The 22,823-nt window shown below is 38.0% G+C and overlaps 1 protein-coding gene across 2 annotated transcripts in view; it reads left to right on the top strand.

Annotated features, from left to right (window-relative positions):
- CDK15 (cyclin dependent kinase 15) overlaps positions 1–22,823 on the top strand; it is a 91,518-nt gene that overhangs the window by 57,256 nt on the left and 11,439 nt on the right. Inside the window, exons 12-13 of one of the 2 annotated variants that reach the window (XM_072418754.1) lie at positions 6,180–6,228; positions 20,214–20,353. In XM_072418754.1, coding sequence (XP_072274855.1) covers positions 6,180–6,228; positions 20,214–20,353 — 189 coding nt within the window. Of the gene's footprint in view, positions 1–6,179; positions 6,239–20,213; positions 20,354–22,823 lie in introns of those variants that run through there. The other variant, XM_072418755.1, reaches the window with a different exon arrangement.

Below are 22,823 nucleotides of genomic sequence, written 5' to 3'. Positions count from 1 at the left end.
CGAGGAACCCCACGCAGACACGGGGAGAACCTGAAAACTCCATGCAGATGGTGTCCCGGCCGAGATTCGATGGTGTCCTGGCAAGAGTGCTACCTCTGAGCCACCGGACTGCCCTTTTTAGTAACTTATTTCATACAAACAGAGAACAAATTTTGCTGCCATGCACCATAGGATATAAGCATACATGTTTATACGGGTGTCTAAGGAAAGATGTACTGTAACACAGTTGGATCACACTCCAACGTGCCCAGTGCTTGAAATGTTGGGGTCAAATTGATATGTTTTTCAAAGATCACTGTGGTTTGATCACATACTTGGTACTACCAGCTACTGATGCACTCTGGAAATATAGTTTCTGAGTATAATACGGGTTTGTTAGTACATATTGTAGCTGAAACACAATATGGAGAGAAATGTGTTGTGGGATGTCAGCATAATTGTACCATGCCATCATCACACATGACAGACACACTTCTGGGGCATTCTGTCAGCAGGAAAGGTCTCCAAACAGCTCCCTTAACATAACATTAAATCCTCTTCAAGACGGGTCATGCTGCTTTATCCTCTAAGAATGCGCTGACAGTCTCTTGTCTTTGTGCAATAAAAATATTAACAGCTGTACAAGAATCCTTAATTCCACACAACCCTCTCCTATGTATAAAATTGTGCAACTCAATTAATGTTGTAACAGCATGAGAATTGCTTCCATATTTAACCATTAAGTATTCCACAATATGTTTTTATATATACTGGTTCCTTTCTATAAGTTCATTTAAAACTCATTTTTATGTCATTTGAGTGGCAAACATAGCTTTAATGAAATGACAATATGCCACATTAGTGAAGTAATACACTGATATGTACCTAGTATTATATAGAGAAGTATAATGTCTGAGAAAGTTAAAATAAATGTGTATGAAATATAACGTAAATTCCTCTAAAGTGCAACAAGTATTCTTTATTTCATTTTTGAGGGTTGATTTTAGGCAATAAATGGTTGGCAGTTCTTACACAACTTTCACTGCCCTAAAAATAAATGTATGTATCCTTTTCTTAAATCCAGGGCCAATACCACTCCATTGCCCCCATATTGATCCATTCACATTAGGGATAATTATTAATTTCCATTATAAAGTCTGCCATTTAAAGTGCAAATCCTCACTGGATTACATTAATTTGCTAAAGCACTGTCTATTATAAACCATTGCCATACTTAAAATACTTTTCACTTTTTTTATTCTTAGGGCAGGCTTCCTTCCAATCAAGTGCCCCTCTAAAAATAAAATAGAAACTAAAGACTTGTTCCCACCAGTGTTTTGCATCTACCCATAGGTTTATAAGTGGCATCTCCCACATCTTAAAAACATGCAGTTAGGTTATTTGGCTTCCCCTCAAAATTGGCCTTAGACTGTGTTAATGACATATGACTATGGTAAGGACGTTAGATTGTGAGCTCCTTTGAGGAACAGTTAAAGCGCTTCATAATATGTCGGCGCTATATAAATACACGGAAATAAAATCACATGTATTGGTGCACTGCATTGCCATTCGTTCTGTATGGCATCCTAGACACACTTTCCCAGCACTCTGAAGCACAATGCACGGAAGTGAAAAGATTTGAAAATGAAGCATACACAACATTTCGGTTAGTAGTGTGTTGGGCAGCCAATTCAAATGAGCCGACTTTCCTAATACAACAAATGCTAACGCAAACCCAGAGCACAGGAGTTTGCAAAAACGGCCATAATGGGAACCCAGCCTAGGATCAGACCATTTACAAATCTTTCTATGTATTTGCCAACATTGCAATCTCTTTTGTATTTGCAGTGACAATCTTAACAGGAACCTATACACAGAATTACATATTGTATATACATAAATCGTGGTTTTAACTCCATATTTTGGAAACAAACACAACATTTTCCTCTTGTTTTTCCTGGGAATAGTACAAAAGATAAACATACAAAACAAAAACACCGGCTCCAACAGCATGAGAGTCTAATGAAATCCTTCAGGAGCCTCTCCAGAGCAGCCAGGCTAATGTAAAACAGATCACTGATTACCTTTGCAGCTAGAGTTTACTAGACAAGCAAACAACCCTACAAAAATATTCAGCAGGAAATGGGTGGGGAAGGGGATCTAATTGTTCCATTTTGAGAAAGATGGAGTTTAACTCTTGCACAACCAAAGACTTCCTTGGGGCTAGAATGGGGTAAAAGTAATGTAAATCTTTTATATGAACTCTATTCACCCTAAAATCCTGAGCTACTAAGATTACATTCACTTAATAATCATTCTGCATTTAAAGTATCTCCATAGGCACCACACAGTTGAAACTGACAAAAGTTTAAATAAAACTTAAACTTAGGTCACAAAATGTGCTGAGAAGAGGAACATAAGCTCCTGCTTTCCAAAGAAAAAGTTGACTTTGTTTATTTAAGTTTACACCATCTGAAAAGAGCAGACGATACAGATATAAATTGCTCACTTGCAAACTCTAGAGACCATTCAATTCCAAAGATACTTTCTGCTTTGACTTGCTTTCTGCTGCTTGTTTTTGTGCCCGTAGTCTGGTGTTGCAACATTCTGCTGGCCAGTGAGGTTTGGCTGCCATGTTGGGATCTTCAAAGGAAAATGAAACAGGGAAAAATAGACAAATGTAATGTGGGATTGGTGGGGGTCTCCAAGCCTATTACAAAGCACATCTGTTCCAAACTATCTACAGCCCAAATACCACAAGGATACACTCATCAGTCGTGGACCTAATGTAGGTTACGCTGGCTGCTGCTGGCGGGCATTAGAAGGGTGAAGACAGCTTCAATGGCTTCATATACAATGTGCTTAAGCTGTCACCAGTAGGTAGAATGTTTCACCTCTGCTAAAGGAATTATCTTCAGAAGGTTTGATGACATTAATAATATCCAGCAATTTAATAATATACGTTTCTTTAACATAGTTTTATATATACATAGCTTATATCTTAGACTAGTGTCAGCTGAGAATACCAAAAGTGAACAAAACTCCAATTACAGTCCTTGAACAATATAACTGGTTCTGTTCTGTAGGTTAAAGGCTTAATCCACATACATCTCATATTTTAATTTTTGGCAGATTCCGTACAAATAAAACACATAATGGCTTATTAATTTTCCTTGGATCTCCAGTAGTTAGGTTTCAGAGTTGGGATTCCCACAACCATACACCTTCCATGGCCATTATAAAGGCATCCCATTCTCACTGGGAAACGTTTATTGTATCTGTTTGCTATTAAAGAACATGCAACACGAGTGGTGGAAAATGTGTAGACAAAAACATCTAAAAGTCCTAAGGTGGGTGAGGACGGAGCCAGAATCTTCAAAAGATATTAAGCAGAAAAAAAACTAAATCAGCTAACCAAACAATAAGTGCATATTTCATATTAACCTGGCGAAGAAAACATTGATATAAAAAATATTTATTTTTTTAGTCCTGACATAGATAGCCGACCTTAAGGCTAGGTACACACGTGCAATATTTGTCGTTAGAAAATGATCGTCTAACGACGATTATTTTGAACGATTGTATAGTGCACAATTCTGTACATGCTGTAACGATACAATCGTTCAAATATAATCCACCAATAATGTACACACGCTAGATACGGTTATTTGAGCAGTGCTGGAAGTGACATGTAAAGGAGAAAGTGTACCGCAGAACAATCCACAATCACTACATGACCATACACACAGTAGATAGCGAACGACCGCCGCCCCATCAAATCCGCCGGGATGGACATTTGTTGGCTGTTCGTTGGCCAGTCGTTGTGCACTTTTTTATTACCGAATATTGGACGAGCGGTCTTTAGTTGTTCGTTTCCGACGATAATTATTGCATGTGTGTACATCGCCTAAGGCTTCTAGAGATGTGGTCTAAAAGTGTTGTGTTAGCTGCCTCTGGGCACTGCAAACCATTGCAACCTCACAATTGCATGCAAGCACATGCACAGAATACTTCCCAAGTGCTCCCATATAGTTGAATGGCAGTGGTGCAGTTTACCTAACCCATCCTGCCTTATGGCTTTACAGTAAGTGAAAGGTGAACTAAACAGCACTAAAGTACAGACATTGGTCAGACTTCTGTCACTGGAAACAATCTTTCATATTAGTTTCCAGTGACAGATGAATGAGCACCGTACACACATTGCTGTTCTGTTCTATGAAGAGGGAAGGGGGAAGTGAGCATGTGAAGCCCTGTGCTTTACTATTTCCTCATTGGGCCTGATTTATTAAAGCTCTCCAAAGCTAGAGAAGATTCACTTTCATCAGTGAAGCTGGGTGATCCAGCAAACCTGGAATATGTAAGTTATACCTGAGAATTATAGGCCTACAATGTAAAATAAATTTCCATGCAAAAAAAAAGAATGCTTTTTGCATAGAAATATGGACAGAATTAGAACGCTAGGGAGGATAAAGCAATCTCTACTCTACAATCGCTACTTGCTGTAGCTACTTTCCGAGGGATCCTATACACAGAATATCATAGCTGTCTCTTACTTTAAGAACTCAAAACATGGACCTGAACATCACAAACCATTATCCCTGATACATACTTCCTTCCCCATTACCTGCTCCCCCATTGCTTTTCTTTTTACAGTTTCACCTCCCTGTTCTCCATCTCCATTTTACACTCATTATGCTTCAGAAGAATGGAGGAATATCTCACTGTAATGTAATGTTAGTGTATTTCTCATGATTCTTACCAGCTACAGGTTTACACTCATGCATGAAAAATGAGATAATAATTTTGTAGCTTCAAATAACTAATCTATGACTCCTCTTCATACATACTTCATTCCCTAGAACTTTCCACTCTTGTGTTAAGCTCATTTTTGTAAAACTATTTTGAAACTTTAATATAATTTTTTTTTTAAATCTCACTATTACACATTTCTGAACTAGCTGGTCAACTTTCATTTCAATGTTTAATGTGTTTTAAACTTTCTGATTTCTTTGTGTATTGCTAAACCCTCAACAGCTGTTTTTTAACTGAACTTGAGACTTTATTTGGAATGAAACTACAAGCACTTAACATGGTATATTGGTACTAATAGAGAAGTAAATGATGAATATAGTAACCTGTTCAGTCTCTCCTCTGCTCTCCTGTTGTTCCTCAAACACTGCAGCAACATTTAGGATATATTTATGAACCTACAACACTGTCCGCTTCCTAGAATACAAGCTGATTGGACAAATCACAGAGCACAAATATCACTGGAGGGTCCTCTGTTACCAGTAGCATTACTGCCTATGTCACTCCATATTCCGGCATCTTACGGAAGGACGCACTGGCTAAAAATGTACCAAAGAAAGCAGAGGATACAGTGAAATTTTATATGTCTACCAAAAACACATCCATTTCCACAATGATATGCAATAGCTTTTGGAAAGACAGATACTTTCGGTAGTTAAGTTCTAATTTTAATGAGCATCTGGGATTTGGCGATCCTAAAGTTTACAAAAGAGGATTTGTGTTTAAATTTAAAAAACTTTTAGGCTACTTTCAGGCACCTTGGGGTGTTTGCGCCTAGGCAGTACTGATCATTTAAAGCATTGGCACACCTCCTCAACGAAATTTGTACTGAGAAACATATGTAGGCTGCCATTTTTGACCTATCTTTAAAATTGTAGTTGTCTGGGTGGCTGTTTTAATAACTCTTTCAACATTATGTGAACCATTGAACCAGAACATGTATTGATATCAGGAGTCCTAGCTCAAACTCCTTTAGGATGTAGCAGTGGTAGCCTCCAAATTTCTCATTTCATTAGCTATGAAGCTAAATTCAGCCTCAGTCACTAATAAATACCATATAGAATATACACTAATTCAGCTGTATACCTTTATTCCTCTATGACTTCATTATTCACATGGAATCTGTTCCAGGAAGTTGTACTTTTTAGGTATAAAGTTTCTGTTTATGGGATTTTCAGAAACTTTTTTCGTTGTGTTTGTTAGAAATTTATGTGTGTCTTCTGAGCCTATGTTTTTTTTGCTGGTACGTAAAGCCGTACATTTTGAGCATGGTTTCTTTATATTTCAAACAAATCATTTTCAGATGTTTGCATTAATATGGTTTATGACTTTTGAAATGTCTCAGTTCTTTTTGCATATTGATAAATATATTATTTTATTTTTGTTTGAAGATTGCCTGACTCTGTGTGAAAAACAGCCTTTTGGAAATGTCTGGGACAGGTAAGCCAAGGTATTGCAATACCCTTTGCCAAACATAAAATGACAATAACTGAACCGCTTTTCTGAAAATGATTGTGTAACTTGATTTGTACTCCTCACATAGGACTGCATCCCTCTCTTTTCTTTTCCTAAAGTTTAAAAAAAATAACGGGCTTATGTAAAATACACCAGAATGATAGCACTTGTGACAGTGAGGCTGGTTGAGTACTATAGCACAATTAAAAATAAATAATAAAATCCTAGGGAATGAACCTGACTAACTCTCCTACGATCACAAAGCTCTCTGGGCTCCATGAATTTGTGGACAAGGCTTAGGCTATGTACACACGTGCAATAATTGTTGCTGAAAAGGATCTTTCACAATCCTTTCCAACGATAAACGATTGCACAATGCATGAACGAGTGCTGTACATACATCACCGTTCTGCTCTATGGAGAGGCGAGGGGGAGAACGATGGAGCGGAACTCCGCTGTGCTCTCTCCCTTCACTTCCATTATGATTGTTCGTTGTCCATCATCCGTGGATCCGCCAGGACAGTCGTTCGGGCGATGGACGACAAGCGCTGTACACACACTGGATTCTCATCCGATATCGGCCCTGAGCTGATTATCAGACAAAAACCATTGCACGTGTGTACGGAGCCTTAGGTCAATCACAATAAACACGTAATGCAGACAATGGCTGGTGCTTACCTTCAAAGTATTTCATCAAACTCAGCATACATAGCAGCACCATTAGGAACTAAAAAAGGTAAAGAATTGTTAGTCCAGATTTTGGTTTACATTCATCAGCAACAACATTTTTTTACAGTGGGCCGAGGGCACTTGAGCTACAATCTGTCTATAAGTGGGAATGGTGGGCATGAATACAGTCACAATATAACAAGGAACACAAGCCACAACCCCTCCACAATGCAAACACAACCACATGTAAAAGCATGTAAAAATTGTTCCCAACCACTCCTATTCAGTTGGATGGGAGCATTTAGGAGTTTGGCTCAGCACAGTTTTTTATTGGTCTGCAGATTCTACCTTACTGTCGCTGGAGAGGAACATTGGTGGTCATTTTCTCAGAATGTAGCAACCAAAAAGCACTGTTCAGACAGCACCATTCTGTTTCATGAAGAGTTATAATATAAGCAAGAGGCACCCCCTGCATCTTCCTCCATAAAAAAATAACAGTGGTTGTTAGGCTAGGTACACACATGCAATGGTTCTCGCCCGATAATCGGTTTAGGGCTGATATCGGACAAGAATCTTGCATGTGTACAGTGCCCATCATCCATCGTCTGAACCAGGGGTGCCCAACAGGTGGATCACAAGCTACCAGTAGATTGCAAAGGCAATGCAAGTAAATTGCCCTGTGAAGGAGCCCTGCCTTTCAAAATAAACTCTACTGTGCACAGGGGGTTTTAAGTCCAAGTTTTTATTGTTGGTAGATCATTTTGACTCGGTCATTTTAAAAGTAGCTCGCAAGCCAAAAAAGTGTGGGCACCCGGGTCTAAACAAACGTTCTGGCGGATCCATGGACAATGAATGATCGTGATGGAAGTAAAGGGGAGAGAGCGTAGCGGGGTGCCGCTCCTCCCCTCTCCATAGAGCAGAAAGGTGCTGTATGTACAACACTCGTTCATGCATCGTGCAGTCGTTACTCGTTGGAAAGGATTGTAAAAGATCCTTTCCAATGGCAATTATTGCACGTGTGTACATAGCCTTAGCTGTTGATCAATAAGCGATATTGGAGGCAGCTGTACAGAAGTTATATTTTCACCAGAAACTCTCACAATGACAAAAGTTTAGTATGTGTACACACATTTACAGATGTATTTGGTCTTTAAATAAATTCCACAGATCATCTTTCTCCAGTATTGTTAAAAGGTAGCAGCCATTGGTTCTCATAAAAAACGTCTCAGTTTTTGAAGTAACTATTTTCTTTTGTCGAGAAGAAGACACATAGGCATTCACTCCCACACCTGTCTCTCCTGGGTTCTTTCTCACCCCATCACCTGACACAACACAGACGATGGCACCTGCAGGCCTCTCTTAGGCAGCCATCCATAAAAATATGTGCCCCATCCCTCACGCTCTGTAGCACAATATGTGAGCCTAAGCATGAAACAGATGAACAGATGGCACAGAGGGAGGGGTCTCCATCTTAAAAGAAAGCCCCAACTGGGACTGTCAAAGGCAACAAAACTAAAAACTTGTGTCTAACAAGAGCAGTAACACTGGACTGATCTCACATGAGAACCATTTGCTGGGTGAGAGAATTTGCTGAATTCTTTATCACTTTGGTGTAAGAGGAACCGTCACAAAACAGGCAATAAAATGAGCAATGATAGCCACAGGCAGGGAATGTATTAGAAAAAAGATATATAAGATCATAAGATGTAAATTGATTAAAGTTTTAGATGTATGTGCAATTTTTTACATTTTACAAAAATTAGATTAGTAAATTATATGTATATAATAAATAATGCAATATATTACCTTGACTAAACTGAACTTTATTTGGCCATTACTTATTTTTTCACATCACATATATCAATTTAAGCCATACCCGTTGGTCCTGTTGGTCCTGTCCTTGGGACTTACTGTGGACCTTATCAAATATTGTGTCCCCATGTCACACGGCTACTCAGCTGCACTCATTTTTAGGGGGATTAGATATTCCAAAATCAATCACACTTTTTAGAATATTGTAATAAAAATTGATAAGACATGTTACATACTGCACCAATATTCTTTTATATTCTATCACATATAAGGTTGGACAACAACATTTCAGCATATGATTCCAATTGAAGAATGTTGCTTTTAAAAAGAAAAAATGGCAAATAATGACAGCAAACCAAAAATTGTAGTGCTAATGTTATGAAATGAGCCCACAGCAAATTGTTCCAAAAGGCTTGTTTTTTTGCCTTTATCTGGGCTGTCCAACATATGGCACATGGGCAAGAACTCACCCTGCCAAGCCATTTTGCTTATCCCATCAATCTGCACATGATACACTGCCAGCACAGGGAGTCTTCCATTACTCACTTCATTTGCTGGTCCTGCTATAGATTATATCAATAAAGCCCTACATGTAAGTGAGCAATGATAGTCTTTCTGTGCTGGCTTTATTTACTACAAACAGCAGTGATTGGCATATATGTATAGTGTTGGTCGAATATCTCACTATTCGGTTTGACAGCTATTCGATCGAATAGGGGGATATTGTTCGGGTGACCGAATGCCGAATTCAAACACCATTAAAGTCAATGGTAGGAAAACCCAGGTTTTTTTCGGGACTGACAGCTCTGCTCCCCTGATTGCTCTTGCAGCTCTTTACTAGTTGTATGTGTTCTTGGATGGAGTTTCTCTATCTAAGAGCACAGGAGTCCTGTGTTCCTGGATAGAGAATTTAACCTCTAGTGCCCGGGGATCACACACAGGACGATTCCCAGGGCTGCATTCATTCCTCCTGTAATGAATTCCTGGAACTTCCGATGGGTCCGCGAAATCGGTTCGCAAAATTTCGCGGACCCATTGGAAGTTCAAGGAAGTTTTCGAGAGAATGCCGGAGGCAGTCGCGCTCATCCCTGTTGACATGTATTATTGAAATTTATCATAGGGAAAACTGCTATGCTATGAACAGAGTCAGTATAATAATTATATGAGAGTGTTGTTCACTATGCTTCTGACCCTTGCACAGTGTATGTTTTATACTAATTTTGACCCGTGAACAATGTACATAAAATACTCCTGACCTCTGCACTTTGTTTGCTGGAATGTATGTTTCAAATTCCTGACCCCTGCATTCTGAACGTTACATGCTAATGTTTTACATACATTTTGTTTTGTTGGTAGAACGGCAGTGACGTGTGTGTGTGGACAAACTTGTTTCACTGTAAGGTGCAAGTTGGCTATGCCTTAGTTTTGCCACACTGCCCTTCTTTTTGAAAGCCTTAAAGAGCCCTTTTGATCCTAGATCAACCCTAGATATCTGAGATATACATAGGAAATAGCATCTGAGATATATCCCAACAAAATTAGTTATTATCGATCTGAAACACCTGATTTTAATTGCATGGTTTTGAGAAGGTGGTAATTTAGGTATTTTTCCATTTGACAAATCTGCATTTTCGCTAATTTAAAGTTTAAAAATGAATACACCATGACTTTTTTGTGTCATTTTTTCAAGAATATAACCTTTGTCTGTCGGCACTGTTTGAATGAAGAACAATTTCCATGAGGTGTACTTACTTTTTCACATAACTGTAAATATAAAACTCTGGAGTGCAGAATGCAAACAAGGTTTTAAAACTTCTCAAACCTACAAAAGCTGGAGGATTTTTCTTGTGGTGCTAATCCTACTATACATAGTTCAAGTAAGACAACATTCCAAGAATGGCTGAAGTTATTCTGAAGACTAAGGGAGGTCTTTATCCTTGCTAAATCCTTTATAATTATTTATTTATTATTATTATTATTATTATTATTAATAAACAGAATTTATATAGCGCCAACATACCAGGCAGCGCTGTACGTTAAATAGGGGTTTCAAATGATAGACACAGACAGTGACACAGGAGGAGGAGAGGACCCTGCCCAGAAGAGCTTACAGTCATTGATATTAACATATTAGTAGATGTTGTATGGGGTGCTGGTATACTTTCTCTTTGTCATTTGCCTTTTATGTTAAAAAAATTAAATAAATAAAAATAATTTTTGCAACATCCTTTTCTTTAAAAAAAAAAGGGTGCGGCACCTCCTAGGCGATCGAGAATGAACGGGAGAGTATCCCGGGAGGCCCTTGGGTGCTCATTCTGCACATGTCCAAGCATCTCGGGCATGCACAGACAGAGCTTTTTCGTTGGGGAAAAAAATTTGCCAATCTCACGCATGCTAAGTGAGATCAGTTTTTTTTTTTCCATCCTTGGTCACCCGATATCGCGCCTGGGTTGGTGACGTTGGATTAAGAACCAGGAAGAAGAGAGGAAGATGGTGGCTCCTGGCACCTGGGCTCACGGGCCAGATGCCGGGACGACGCAGGACCCGACAGCAGAGACCTCCGGATGGATCGGACTGCCCTGCAGGATTGAAGGTAAGTGAATTTTTTTTGTTTTGGGCCCTTTAGGTTTAGTTCCTCCTTAAGGATGCATAGTCTTGTGATTAGAAACAACATTTATTGACACAGGCATTGCAAGAGCAATGAAATAAAAAACTTCACAAGTCATTTCAATTACATTACCGTACAAGTGTACTAATAAAACATCTGTCTCCTGCATATATTAGTTAATGACTATTTGTACAGTATCAGTAGATGATTACCTATGTTTACAACTCTCATGGAGCCTAATTTTGTTCAAACCTAGGGAAAAAATGTAATATATTGCAGTTTACCAAATCTTAGATCTGTTGACTTAACTTGCTGGGAAAATGTAACCACTCCAGGAAGAGTCAATTCCCTAGCATAGTCACTTGATTCTTTATTCACTAATTGCTGACTGTGCTGGGCCAGCTTCTTTGCCTCTCTCACCTCTCTATATACCCTGTAATGTAGCTGTCAGGGGAGAAGCCAATGTGGAATACTATAAAGTGTCACTTGAGTCTGCTGGAGCTTCCACCATCACATTTAAGGAGGCAGTTTCAGCCGCAGTCTCAAGTCTTTTGGATGTATGTACTAATAAGGTAAACAACATGCATTAAATACAATAAATGCACATATTTGTTATAGGAAGTATGATCTTACAATCTAATGTCCCTACCATAGTTATAGTGCCTGGAGGAAACTCATGCAAACACAGAAAGAACATACAAACTCCGTGCATAAAGTATCCCAGCCAAGATCCAAAACTAAAGGCAGAATACTAGCTAGTGAGCCACTAAGTACTTAAGCTGTATAACTTCATGTATTGTCACTATTGGCATTATACTATTTTGCTTTGTTAAATTTAAGTAGGTGATTGCAATCTATTAGCTAATGACGAAACAAAGGGATAAGAGAAAAAAAATCTGTTCTCTCCGGTGGGATTAGCATCTGCAACTATCTGCTTCTGGAAAATGTTTTGGGAATAGACCTGCCTAGAAGAAGGAGTACTAATTTCTGGCCTTCTCTGCAATTGTTCTGGCCAATAATGGCAGCATTGTATCTGAAGCGGGGGACAGGGGGCGAGGACACAATTGGTGCCATGACCCCTGTTTTCAGTGCAGTTGTCACTCGCTCTTTTGCAGACAATTTTCAGTCGGCCATAAAATGATCCTGCCCCTAAGTCATTCAGTGAAAAAGCTGAAAGAAAAAGAAGAAAAAACACACACCCTTAGGGGTTTCCAGAGGCCAAACTATTTTTAAAGACCGAGACTTCAAAGGAAAGACTTGGCTTGTCTTGCGATTTATATTCTTATCAGGTGCTGTGATGCAAAAGAAAAAAAAATAGAAACCAAAACCAAAAAAAACCCCATAATTTAAAAGATCAAGTTTAAAGGCTCCACAAATCCTAAAGCTTACAAAAACAGGAAATAGAAGAATATGTCAAAATATTCCAATCTTTGTAGCTGCGAACCAAGCCAAACCAAGTGTTACATTCCTGTTGTATAAATATTGTCTGCTTAGTTCAAGATATGCTTTGTCATTGTATATGTGGCCATAAATGAAGTGAAATTTCATAATACCACTTATGTATATGTATACTTTTTAATAATGTATAATAATATCAACCTTTAATGCATGTATTTGCTTGCTATTCTTCTTCTTAAGTTTAAAACTTCAATATCCTTTGCATAATGTCTGAAGTTTTAAATCGGCCTAAAGCTAGGATGTCTGCAATGGCCGCTAAAAATGAAACAATGCTTACAATGATGCGGACAGTATCTGCCAATGCTTGGTTTATTGGAGTTTTCCTGATATATGAAAAGGGTATTCTTGGAGACATCCAATTGGCAAAATTAGAAATTGTTGCACTTCTTTTATCTAACTTGTATAGGCTCTGGATGCACAAAACATTAGATTTTGTCCTTGTTTATATATGTAGGATTTATGACACCCTGTTGTCATCAAAAACAGCAGGTCACTGTATAGAACCAAACTGTCCGTTGCACTGCTGACACTTTAAACAGTAGGACATCGACTGCGGAGTGACACATGGAACTGGTTTGGATTGCATCATGACAATATCCTCAATCCACATGTTGAAATGTGATGTCATTGTACAGAATATATGAAGTGGAACTAACTTGCCCTGCAGGCTGGTACAAAGGTTGTGCAAGATACACAACATTACTATAAGAATCATGCCAACTTAAATTCCTAAATGGTTAATCCACCTAAGAGTATATTTCATGATACTGGACAGCTAACCATCTAGTCTTTTATTTTTCTGCTCTTTTATTTATACTGATGGCCATTGCTCTGTATGTATCCTTACTTAACAAAGTAAATTTATATATAGTACATTTATTTCAATATATAGGGCTGGTATTGGATGAGAATCTGGCATGTGTACAGCGCTCGTCCCACGTCATTTATTGATCCATCCTGGCGGATCCACGAATGATCACAATACAACTGAAGAAGAAAGAGCACAGTGGGGTGCCGCTCCGTCCTTCATCCCCCTCCCCTCTCCATAGAGCAGAACGGCGCTGTATGTACAGCACTCATGCATCTTTCGGTCTTTTGTAGTTGGAAAGGATCGTGAAAGATCCTTTCCAAAGACAATTATTGAATGTGTGTACCCAGCCAAAGTCTGGTCCATAGGCGTTGAAGTAAAAGTTGGGAAGCAAAGCTTCTTTCGTGTCATTTACTGACTTCTACTACAGTCATCTACTGTGTTGGGGATGCCGATTCTGTGTATTGTAGGAACCAGCCATTGATTTTGCATTACATATAATCAGTGAGGTTCCACTGTAAGTTGAATAGGTGTGTACTATTGTCATCATTTTAGGAACTGGAAAGAGTAAAAAGAGGGGTAGAGGAAGTGCCTCAAGAGAGGAAGAATATGGACATTTGCTCTCCAAGAATACGTTTATTGGCTGTTGAGGAGTGTTCTGTATACAGACATTGTGCTGCAAAATGAAACAAAAAAGACCATGTTTGAGCACCCAGAGAACATTTGATTTTTTATCACACATGTGTCACAAACATGTCTTATCCATCCCGTATTTTTTGTCCATGCAAGTTTGCAAGCGATTTATTTATTTAATGCTTACATATCGTTCAGCAGTTTACAGAGCACAAAGGCATATAAAGCCAGAGGAGGCTGTAGGCCAAACTCCTTATCTCATTCATACAAACTGGTTGCTGGGGGTCACCATGGACCAAGGAAGACAAAAACATTCAGACCCCCCACCCCACTAGGTATTATTATTATGAATTAAATACATTTATATTATACAGCGCTGTACATTAAACAGGGGTTGCAAATGACATCAAGATACAAATAATACAAGATTAAAAAAGCACCCTGCCCCAATCACTACAATGTGGCTGCATGTGCTACTGCATTAGGGGTCCCCCATAGCTTAAGGAACAGTTGGTGCCTCTATTTAAAATTCCCATCTTTAAGGGCTTCCTCCACCCATATTGCATAGTTTTCCTAGCAGCCAAAACTGCATTATTATGTCAAGAGAGCATTCATCAACATGAACCACAAAGATTCAGGCTGTGAAAACACTGAGAAGAAAGAGCTGCTAAGGATTTCCTTTGAGACTTGAAATCTGAACACCTTTGTAGGCTCTGCTCATGTTACTCCCATTGTTATCCTTTCCCATGACAGATGACAGTGATATAGTGTGCTTCTGAAGGATATCACAAATCATATCTGCTATCTCTTCCCTTATTTTTGTTACAGCCTGCAAACTCCAGGAATCTTTCTTGCTTATGTTTCAGTTTTAAAGTATGTCTAAACCCAGAAATTATTATGTAATACATTGCAGCTTATCAGTCCTTAGATGTAATAGATGCATTCCTTTTAAAGAAACATTTTAACAAGTACCTGAAAAATACCTGGTAATTTTGTCCTTGTATCCTCCTGTGCATTGAACTGATCTATGTTATCTTCTTATAAGCTATCTATTGTAAATGAATAATTTCCCCTCCCACAAGTAATGGAGATGATGAGAGGAAGACCAGATATAGTACAATGAAAAAGTTTTGCCACTTTAAATCAGGATGTTTGCTACTGGCCGGATCTCCTGGTAAAAAATACAAAAAATATAAAAGGACAACAAATACAACCAACATCCAAGAACAAGAAGGGTTCTACTTGCAGGATCCCCAAGAGAAAACACAGACAAAAATTCCCCAGAGAAAAAAATGAATGCAACCAACATATTTAAAGTTTGGCATACTGCAATATATTTTATCTTCTTGGGTTTAGATTCATTTTACTAGTGTACTGAATATACTGGATAACTTGCATGGAATTGAAATTAATCATGACATAATGAATGCTGCCAGAAGAAGGCAGTGAATTTGCAATCAGCTTGAAAGACTTTAATTCCAGCCAAAATGTTTGTAAAATATTTTGGAAAAAATTATAGGAATAGTTTATATATCTGTATTGCTTTTTTTGATATCATTGACTGAGATGAGGCATCCTACCAGGGTCCTTACACTGAATTTAGCTCTTCACAAACGATGACCGCTAGGGGGGTTAAAGCTATCCAAGGCTGGAGAGGATAAACTTTCATCAGTTAAGCTGGGTGATACAGAAAACCTGAAATGGATCTGGTCCAGAATTCAAGGCATGTGCTAGCAAAAAGCAAATTACTTTGAAAAAATCTATTCTAGGTTTGTTGGATCACCCAGCTTCACTGATGAAAGTGTATCCTCTTCAGCCCAGGACAGCTTTAATAAATCAGGACCATGAAGTTGGGGAATAGCTTCTCAATGGGAGCAGAAAACACAATAAAAACTTAATGGGGGCCCTATTTACTTTTTTCCAAATGATTTGTGACTGGCTTTAAATGCTGTGCAAGACGGGAATCATAAAGGTAATTTAATCCTAAAATGTATTCCCCGAATCTCCAATGAGGTGACCCTTTTCCCTAAATGGCAATTGCAAACATTTCCATTCTTCCACCTGACTCAAGGCTATGTTCAGCATTGCCCTGAGGTTACAATGCGTTTACCGCATCCTCACACCACTGAATGCCTTCCTCAGGTGAGATCCTACATGTAAAATCTCACCTGTGCCCACCCGATAAAGAATGAATGGTGACAACAATGAGCAGTAATGAGCTGCTGTCAAATGTGCAAGCACTGGTTCTCTGACAACTAGCGCAGCAGTGCGGATGGACAAGTAGCTTGTAAGGTGCCAGCCATTGGGAGCCACATGGGGATGGTTGTTCTTGCTGCAAGTAGGAACCCAGCCTTAGGGCTACGTCACACCAGCAACTTTGTATCTCTGATTTGTAGCAGCTATGGGTTTCTCGCTTTTTTTCTTTCAATTTGTAGCTAGCTATAGAGGTATTACTGTGGCTGGCTTTAATACTTTTCTATGCATCTACAAATTGTTGGTGTGTCATGATCATCAGTAGTTGCATGAGTAACTGCTGAAACTGGTAGTTCCAAATACAGCAAATAGCCAATTATACTATGTTTTTTTCTAAAAATTTTAATGCAGTTGTACAGTGGAAATACCATGTGAATACATTTTTCAAAAATAACTAAACAAAAGGTAACAAATATGTGGAGCATAGGGAAAAAGAATTAAAGACATTTATACAACTGACGGAAATCCAAGAAAAAATGTATCATCTATCATTATGATTCATTTTTTTATTTTTGGACCCAGTAAAACAAGCAAGTCCACTTAATAAACAGATAGGAAATGTAAGACAGGAATTTAATCTAGATGGTATGATTGACTTCCATAATTCTGCAAAGATACAATGAGGTAAGGTGGAAACAATTGTATGTTTGTGTTTTAGTAAGGGGTGTTGAATATATTAATAAAGTTTTACCAGATTTCAAAGAAAAGTTGAGTCTTCGTGTCCCGATGTAGGGAGGCTTCTGTCCATTCCATTTTAAATTATTGTTGTAACTTTCCTAATTAGAGGCGTATCGTGGGTGAGGTAGGGGCTAGCCAACAATAAAATTGTTTTTAACCCACTACACAGACCTAGAACATTTGGCCAAGACTGGAGAAGATAGACTTTCTTGGATGAACCTGGGAGATACACCAAACCTGGAATGGATTTTCTTTAAAATAATTTGCTATTGTTTGTAAATGTTTTCAGTTATGGACTGGATTCATTCCAGGTTTGCTGGATCATCCAGTTTCACCCATAAAGGTCTATCGTCTCCAATCTTGGATAGCTTTATCAAATCAGGCCCGTTGTATAGACAGATGGGTAACATAATATGCATAACTACTGCTCTCTAGCTTTCTGGATCTGCTGCCCCCCACCCCATTTTATTAACCTTCTAAACTATCCCTAGCTATTTACTTAATGCCTGGTCATTGCTTATTACATATGATAGATGAAATACTCTGGTGCTGATGACATACTTTGCTGCCTACAAGTTTTGGTAGACATCCCTATGGTGAACACATGCATGCCTGGGTGATCCAAGTGTGTGTGTTTTTTCACCAATTTGTAAGCAAATAGTGCAAACATAATCCAGCCATCCTTTAGTGTTTATGGCAATGTAACTCTTGTCACACACTAACAAGATGAGTTTCCTGAGCTTATTATACGTTGTTTTCAAGTCATGCTGAATTGATTCTTTCAATGACTTAGTCACACATATCAGGAGACCTTAATACCTTGATGAGCTTAGATCTGAGTTTATCTTATAACATGGGCATTGAATCAAATTTCCATTTTACACAGTTGAGGAGAGTCACTCAAATGTTAAACCTCTTAAAAGTAATTTTAGAAATGAACACATGTATAATGGTGCTTGTACCAATTCATTGGTTCTACCAATAACTAAGATTGTGTACCCTTGTGGTTAACCATTACAAAGAAAACTTGACAATGACAACCAAAAATCTAGCTGCTGTAGAGAATACATTTTGTTAGGGCTAATTGTGCCATGGAGAAAACCAGTCATGTATTTCCACAGCCCCAGAAATGACTTACAACACCCATAGGCAGATACTTACGTTTGATTTGCTATAGGATAAAATAATCAGATCTGTAGTGACTCTGAAGATGGAAAGAGCAATGTCCCATACACATGTATGCAGTTTTTTAAATTCCACCTGATTGACTACCAGTTGTAATATTGATCAGAATGGTCAAGCACACAATTGGCAGTACATCTGTTTGGGTCCACCAATCTTTATGCTTTGTTCAGCTTCAGGCTTTAGACTTTTTGGCGCTGATGGTCTTGTCATTAGGAATACCAGAATTTTTGAAATTCCTGTAATGGCAAAAAATAACTTATAGTTCAGAACCATCATGGAGAGAAAAAATGAAAGTGCATAAAAAATTAGGTAACTTGGCAAAGGCCATTATTATATAATTAGAATCCTATTCACCGGTAGCTAGCACATCTTTTCTAAGCAGTGGACCTGTACACAGCCCTGGAGAAGTACATTAAAACGGAGTTATTCCTAAAAATACAGCCATTTTCTTTGTTCCATTGCAATTTATGTGATATCCTCGATGATAATTTCAGGTCAGAACACAAAAGATTTATTAAATTTAGAGGCTAGTCATTTAGTAATTCAACTAAGCCTACATACACACGTGCAAAAATTCATTGGAAACTAATGATTAACAACCAGCAATCGTTAACAAAAAAAGTGCACAACGACTGGCCAACGACGCTGATGAATGTTGCTGGAAACGAAGGGATGTCCTGGCAGATCTGATTGATGGTAATTGTTTGCTATCTATTGTGTGTACGGTCGTTCAGTGATCATGGATCGATTGCGGTACACTTTTTCCTTTACATGTCACTTCCTGCATCGTTCAAAAGATTGTGTCTAGCGTGTACACTATTGGTGGATTTTATTTGAACGATCGTATCGTTACAGCATGTACAGAATTGTGCACTATATGATCGTTGAAAAAATTTGTGCATAATCGTTGATCGGACGTTTTTCTAACAATAATTATTGCACGTGTGCGTGTATCCTTTCACAATAAAATAAACAGTACAGCCTGCTTGTAGGGGGTATTTACTGTTCATGTGACTCCTTATCAACAACACAATTTTATGCTGTATGTTAATAATGTGACTTTTCCATTTTTTATTTTATTATTTCCACTTGCACATAACTGAGTATGTCTACAGGATAAACTTTGAAAGAGTATGGAGGAATCAGAACCCCTGCCAGTTTTTCTTTTTTTGCCTCCTTGCCTCCATTCTGGAAATGTCCCTGCTATTCCTGTTCCATAAACACAACAAAAGGAGAGGGAAAATCTCCACAATTTTAGAGAAATGCTTGGTGTGCTGTACTTTATACAATTTTCCCAGCTCTGATATTCACTATTTCTGTACATGTGTAATATAATATTCTCCCATTATAATAATATAATTCCTCCCCCTTATCTATCTTATGCCTGTAAAGCCACAACTATAATTACGGGTCGTTACTATATCATTATATAAAACTTGTTATTCACAAAATATTGGCTTGCTTTTTTTTTAATTATTTATTGACTTACTTTGTAAACGCATTTAGTTTACATCAATTATTTTTTAGATTGCGATGTATTACATTTTGAAAAATTTTTTTTTATTTATTTTATATCAATTATTGAAGGCATGTATAAAAAATAAAATTTGCATGGACCATTAGATTCACACTGAGCTGAAAGTTGAACTGACAGCTGGCATTGGTTTTAGATTCTCCAAATGCATATTGATCCATGTGATTCATGTGTTAAAAAATAGTTTTCGGAGAAAGGAGCATGTGCTTGGTTGGACATGGACAGATGGTACTGTGGTAGCATTTACAAATCTGGGGTGAAGATTTCTATGTTCTTTATGATAAATAACATCTGCTTTTTGTAATGGACTTGCATTTCTATGTCTTTTCTAGATTGAGTAGAACTATGGGAGCTGAAGATCTTGCATACAAGATGTTGAAAGGTTGCCCTCGAGAAAGGATCTCTGCTGAGGATGCACTGCTTCATAAATTCTTCAGTACTTTACCATGTCAGCTTTATCAGCTATCTGATGGTATGTATATTTAATAGTATGCCCTTGTGCCCCTTATACGTGCAATAAATGATTCTACCTGTTCATCTGGATTTAACTCACAAGAGAAGTTTGAAGATAAGCAGAGATCGCATAGAATAAGCTAAACTTATATCTACAGTACATTTGTTTATATTTTAGCTGGAAATTAAAAACATTAGATGAAAAAAGTTCCAAACCCAATTTTTGAGTTATATTAAGGAGAGCATAATTGAATAATCTGGCATTGTGCAGCTAATCAATATAGTGTCCCCTAATAATATGAAAACAATATCTAAGATAGTAACATATATTGTTTAATAGTAAACTGATATATTTGCAATTAATTTTAGTGATGTTATAGGGGTTTCTATAGTTAGATGATTTATTTAGAACATTGTTTGTGTTACCCACCAAGTAACCTTTCATATATTTAGATTTGAATATTACTTTTTCACATCGGAATCATAATGAAGGGACCCAACATAATAAAAGTCAAATCTATACAAAATAAAATTTACAGGAAATACAACTGATTGGTCTTGTAGAATAAGAACTGCTGGGGTAAACATGTCACAAACCAAGACAATGCAATGAAAAATTACCTTCTCCTATAAAAGTCACGATTGGCATGATTCATCCCATCCTCGAAAGATACTAAAGGCATTAAAAATGTCCTTTCCAATCAGGAAGCAATAAAAAAAAACTTAGGTGATCAGAGAGGTGTAACTACCCTTGACATTTATTTTGGAAAAGTTGAGTTATGAAAATAACTTTATTGGCTCAGTTTTGTTAAAAAAATAGGACTTTTTTTTTTTTTTTTACTGAAGGTTATTTTTATGTATTCATTTGTTACAAATTTAATTGCAGCACATAACAACACCCAATAACATATTGCTGCTGAAAACAAATGTGTCTATGCTGGTATAACCTAATATTAGCCTATTCATCTAAATGGTTGGTCTTAATACAACACACCAGGGCAGACTAAAAATGTTTTGACTTGAAATTCACTTGAGGTATTGTAAGACCAAGCTCAAATGCATTGCCATGCTTGGACAGATGTGTTAGGTATGTCTTCATGAACATAGAACAACGCTGTACTAAGTAATAATTGGACCATACCACCATCATTGTTTATGTGCCTCTGGAATCTTCATACAATTTCTTTGCATCTTGAGGTTTCTAATCATAGAATAGTATGTGCATGGCTGCTGTTTCTTATGTATATGAAGGTATAGAGACTTAGGCTGCATACAGGTAATAAATTCTTCATGTACACATGTACACATGTGCAATTGTTCTCGTCCAATAATCAGCTCAGGGCCGATATTGGACGAGAATTTTGCATGTGTACAGCACTCGTTGTCCATCGTCTTAACGACCGTGCTGACGGATCCATGGAAGATGGACGACAAACGATCGTAATGGAAGTAAAGGGAGAGGGAGCGCAGTGGGGTGCCGCTCCGTCACTCTCCCCCTTCCCTTTCCATGGAGCAGAACGGTGCTGTATGTACAACGCTTGTTCGTGCATCGTGCAATCGTTAGCCGTTGGAAAGGATTGTGAAAGATCGACACTATTGCACATGTGTACATAGCCTAACACTCCTTCTTGATCATTTCCAGTGAGCGTTAAACAGATAAGTGCTGTACACACAACTCTGTTTAGTTCTATGGAGATGGTAGAATGAGTGGAGGCATGTCATTATGTCCTTTCTATAAAAAACAGACAGCGGTCCACCCCAGTCGGTCATTTGATAATCCAACATGGTGGATCGCTATGGTACATAGAGGAACCTTTAAACACAAGCTAGATTTTAACATGGGACGATCATGATCGTTTACCTTAGGCAACACATTTAGTATCTGTACATAGCTTTAGAGCATTGCATCTTTACAGTCCTGAAAGCGATGGAAGCTTGGTGGTGATTTTATAGAACATGGCTTGTAAGTAAAAGAAAAAACACACCTTTAACAGAGAAAGATTGTTGGTTTTACTTTACAGGAAGCAAAAGCATTACTTCATAATTATACAGTTACAGAAAAAGACTGAAAAATACTCCGAAGAACACATGGCAATGACTTAATCACATGTCCAGTAGTCCCTTGATAATCCTTTTGAAGGATTACTCCATAAATTCCTGGCATGCCAACTCTTTATTTGGGTTATCTCTTAAATCCTAAATGGGTCAGTTTACGGGGCATGTAGCCCTATAAATGTGTAGGATTTCAGCCCTTTCACCAGCAAGACTCTCAAGTGAATGGGACTTGCCATTTATCCATCTGGAAAAGTTATTCTTCTAATTCCTAAATAAACATGCTGTCTGCAGGACGAACTGAGGAATAGCTTTAAGGCTCTGCTCAATTTCTAAAGGCACTCATAGACTTTAGGCTGGCCCAATGCACATCTTTGTGATAAAAAGTATGATTCTAGCTTGTCTCAATGTCAAGGTCTGCTAATCTCCGTGACATC

The sequence above is a fragment of the Pyxicephalus adspersus genome, chromosome 7 (assembly GCF_032062135.1).
Source record: "Pyxicephalus adspersus chromosome 7, UCB_Pads_2.0, whole genome shotgun sequence".
Taxonomy (NCBI): Eukaryota; Metazoa; Chordata; class Amphibia; order Anura; family Pyxicephalidae; genus Pyxicephalus; species Pyxicephalus adspersus.
Note: the sequence above shows the minus strand (reverse complement) of the source record. Positions and strands in the feature narration are given on the sequence as shown.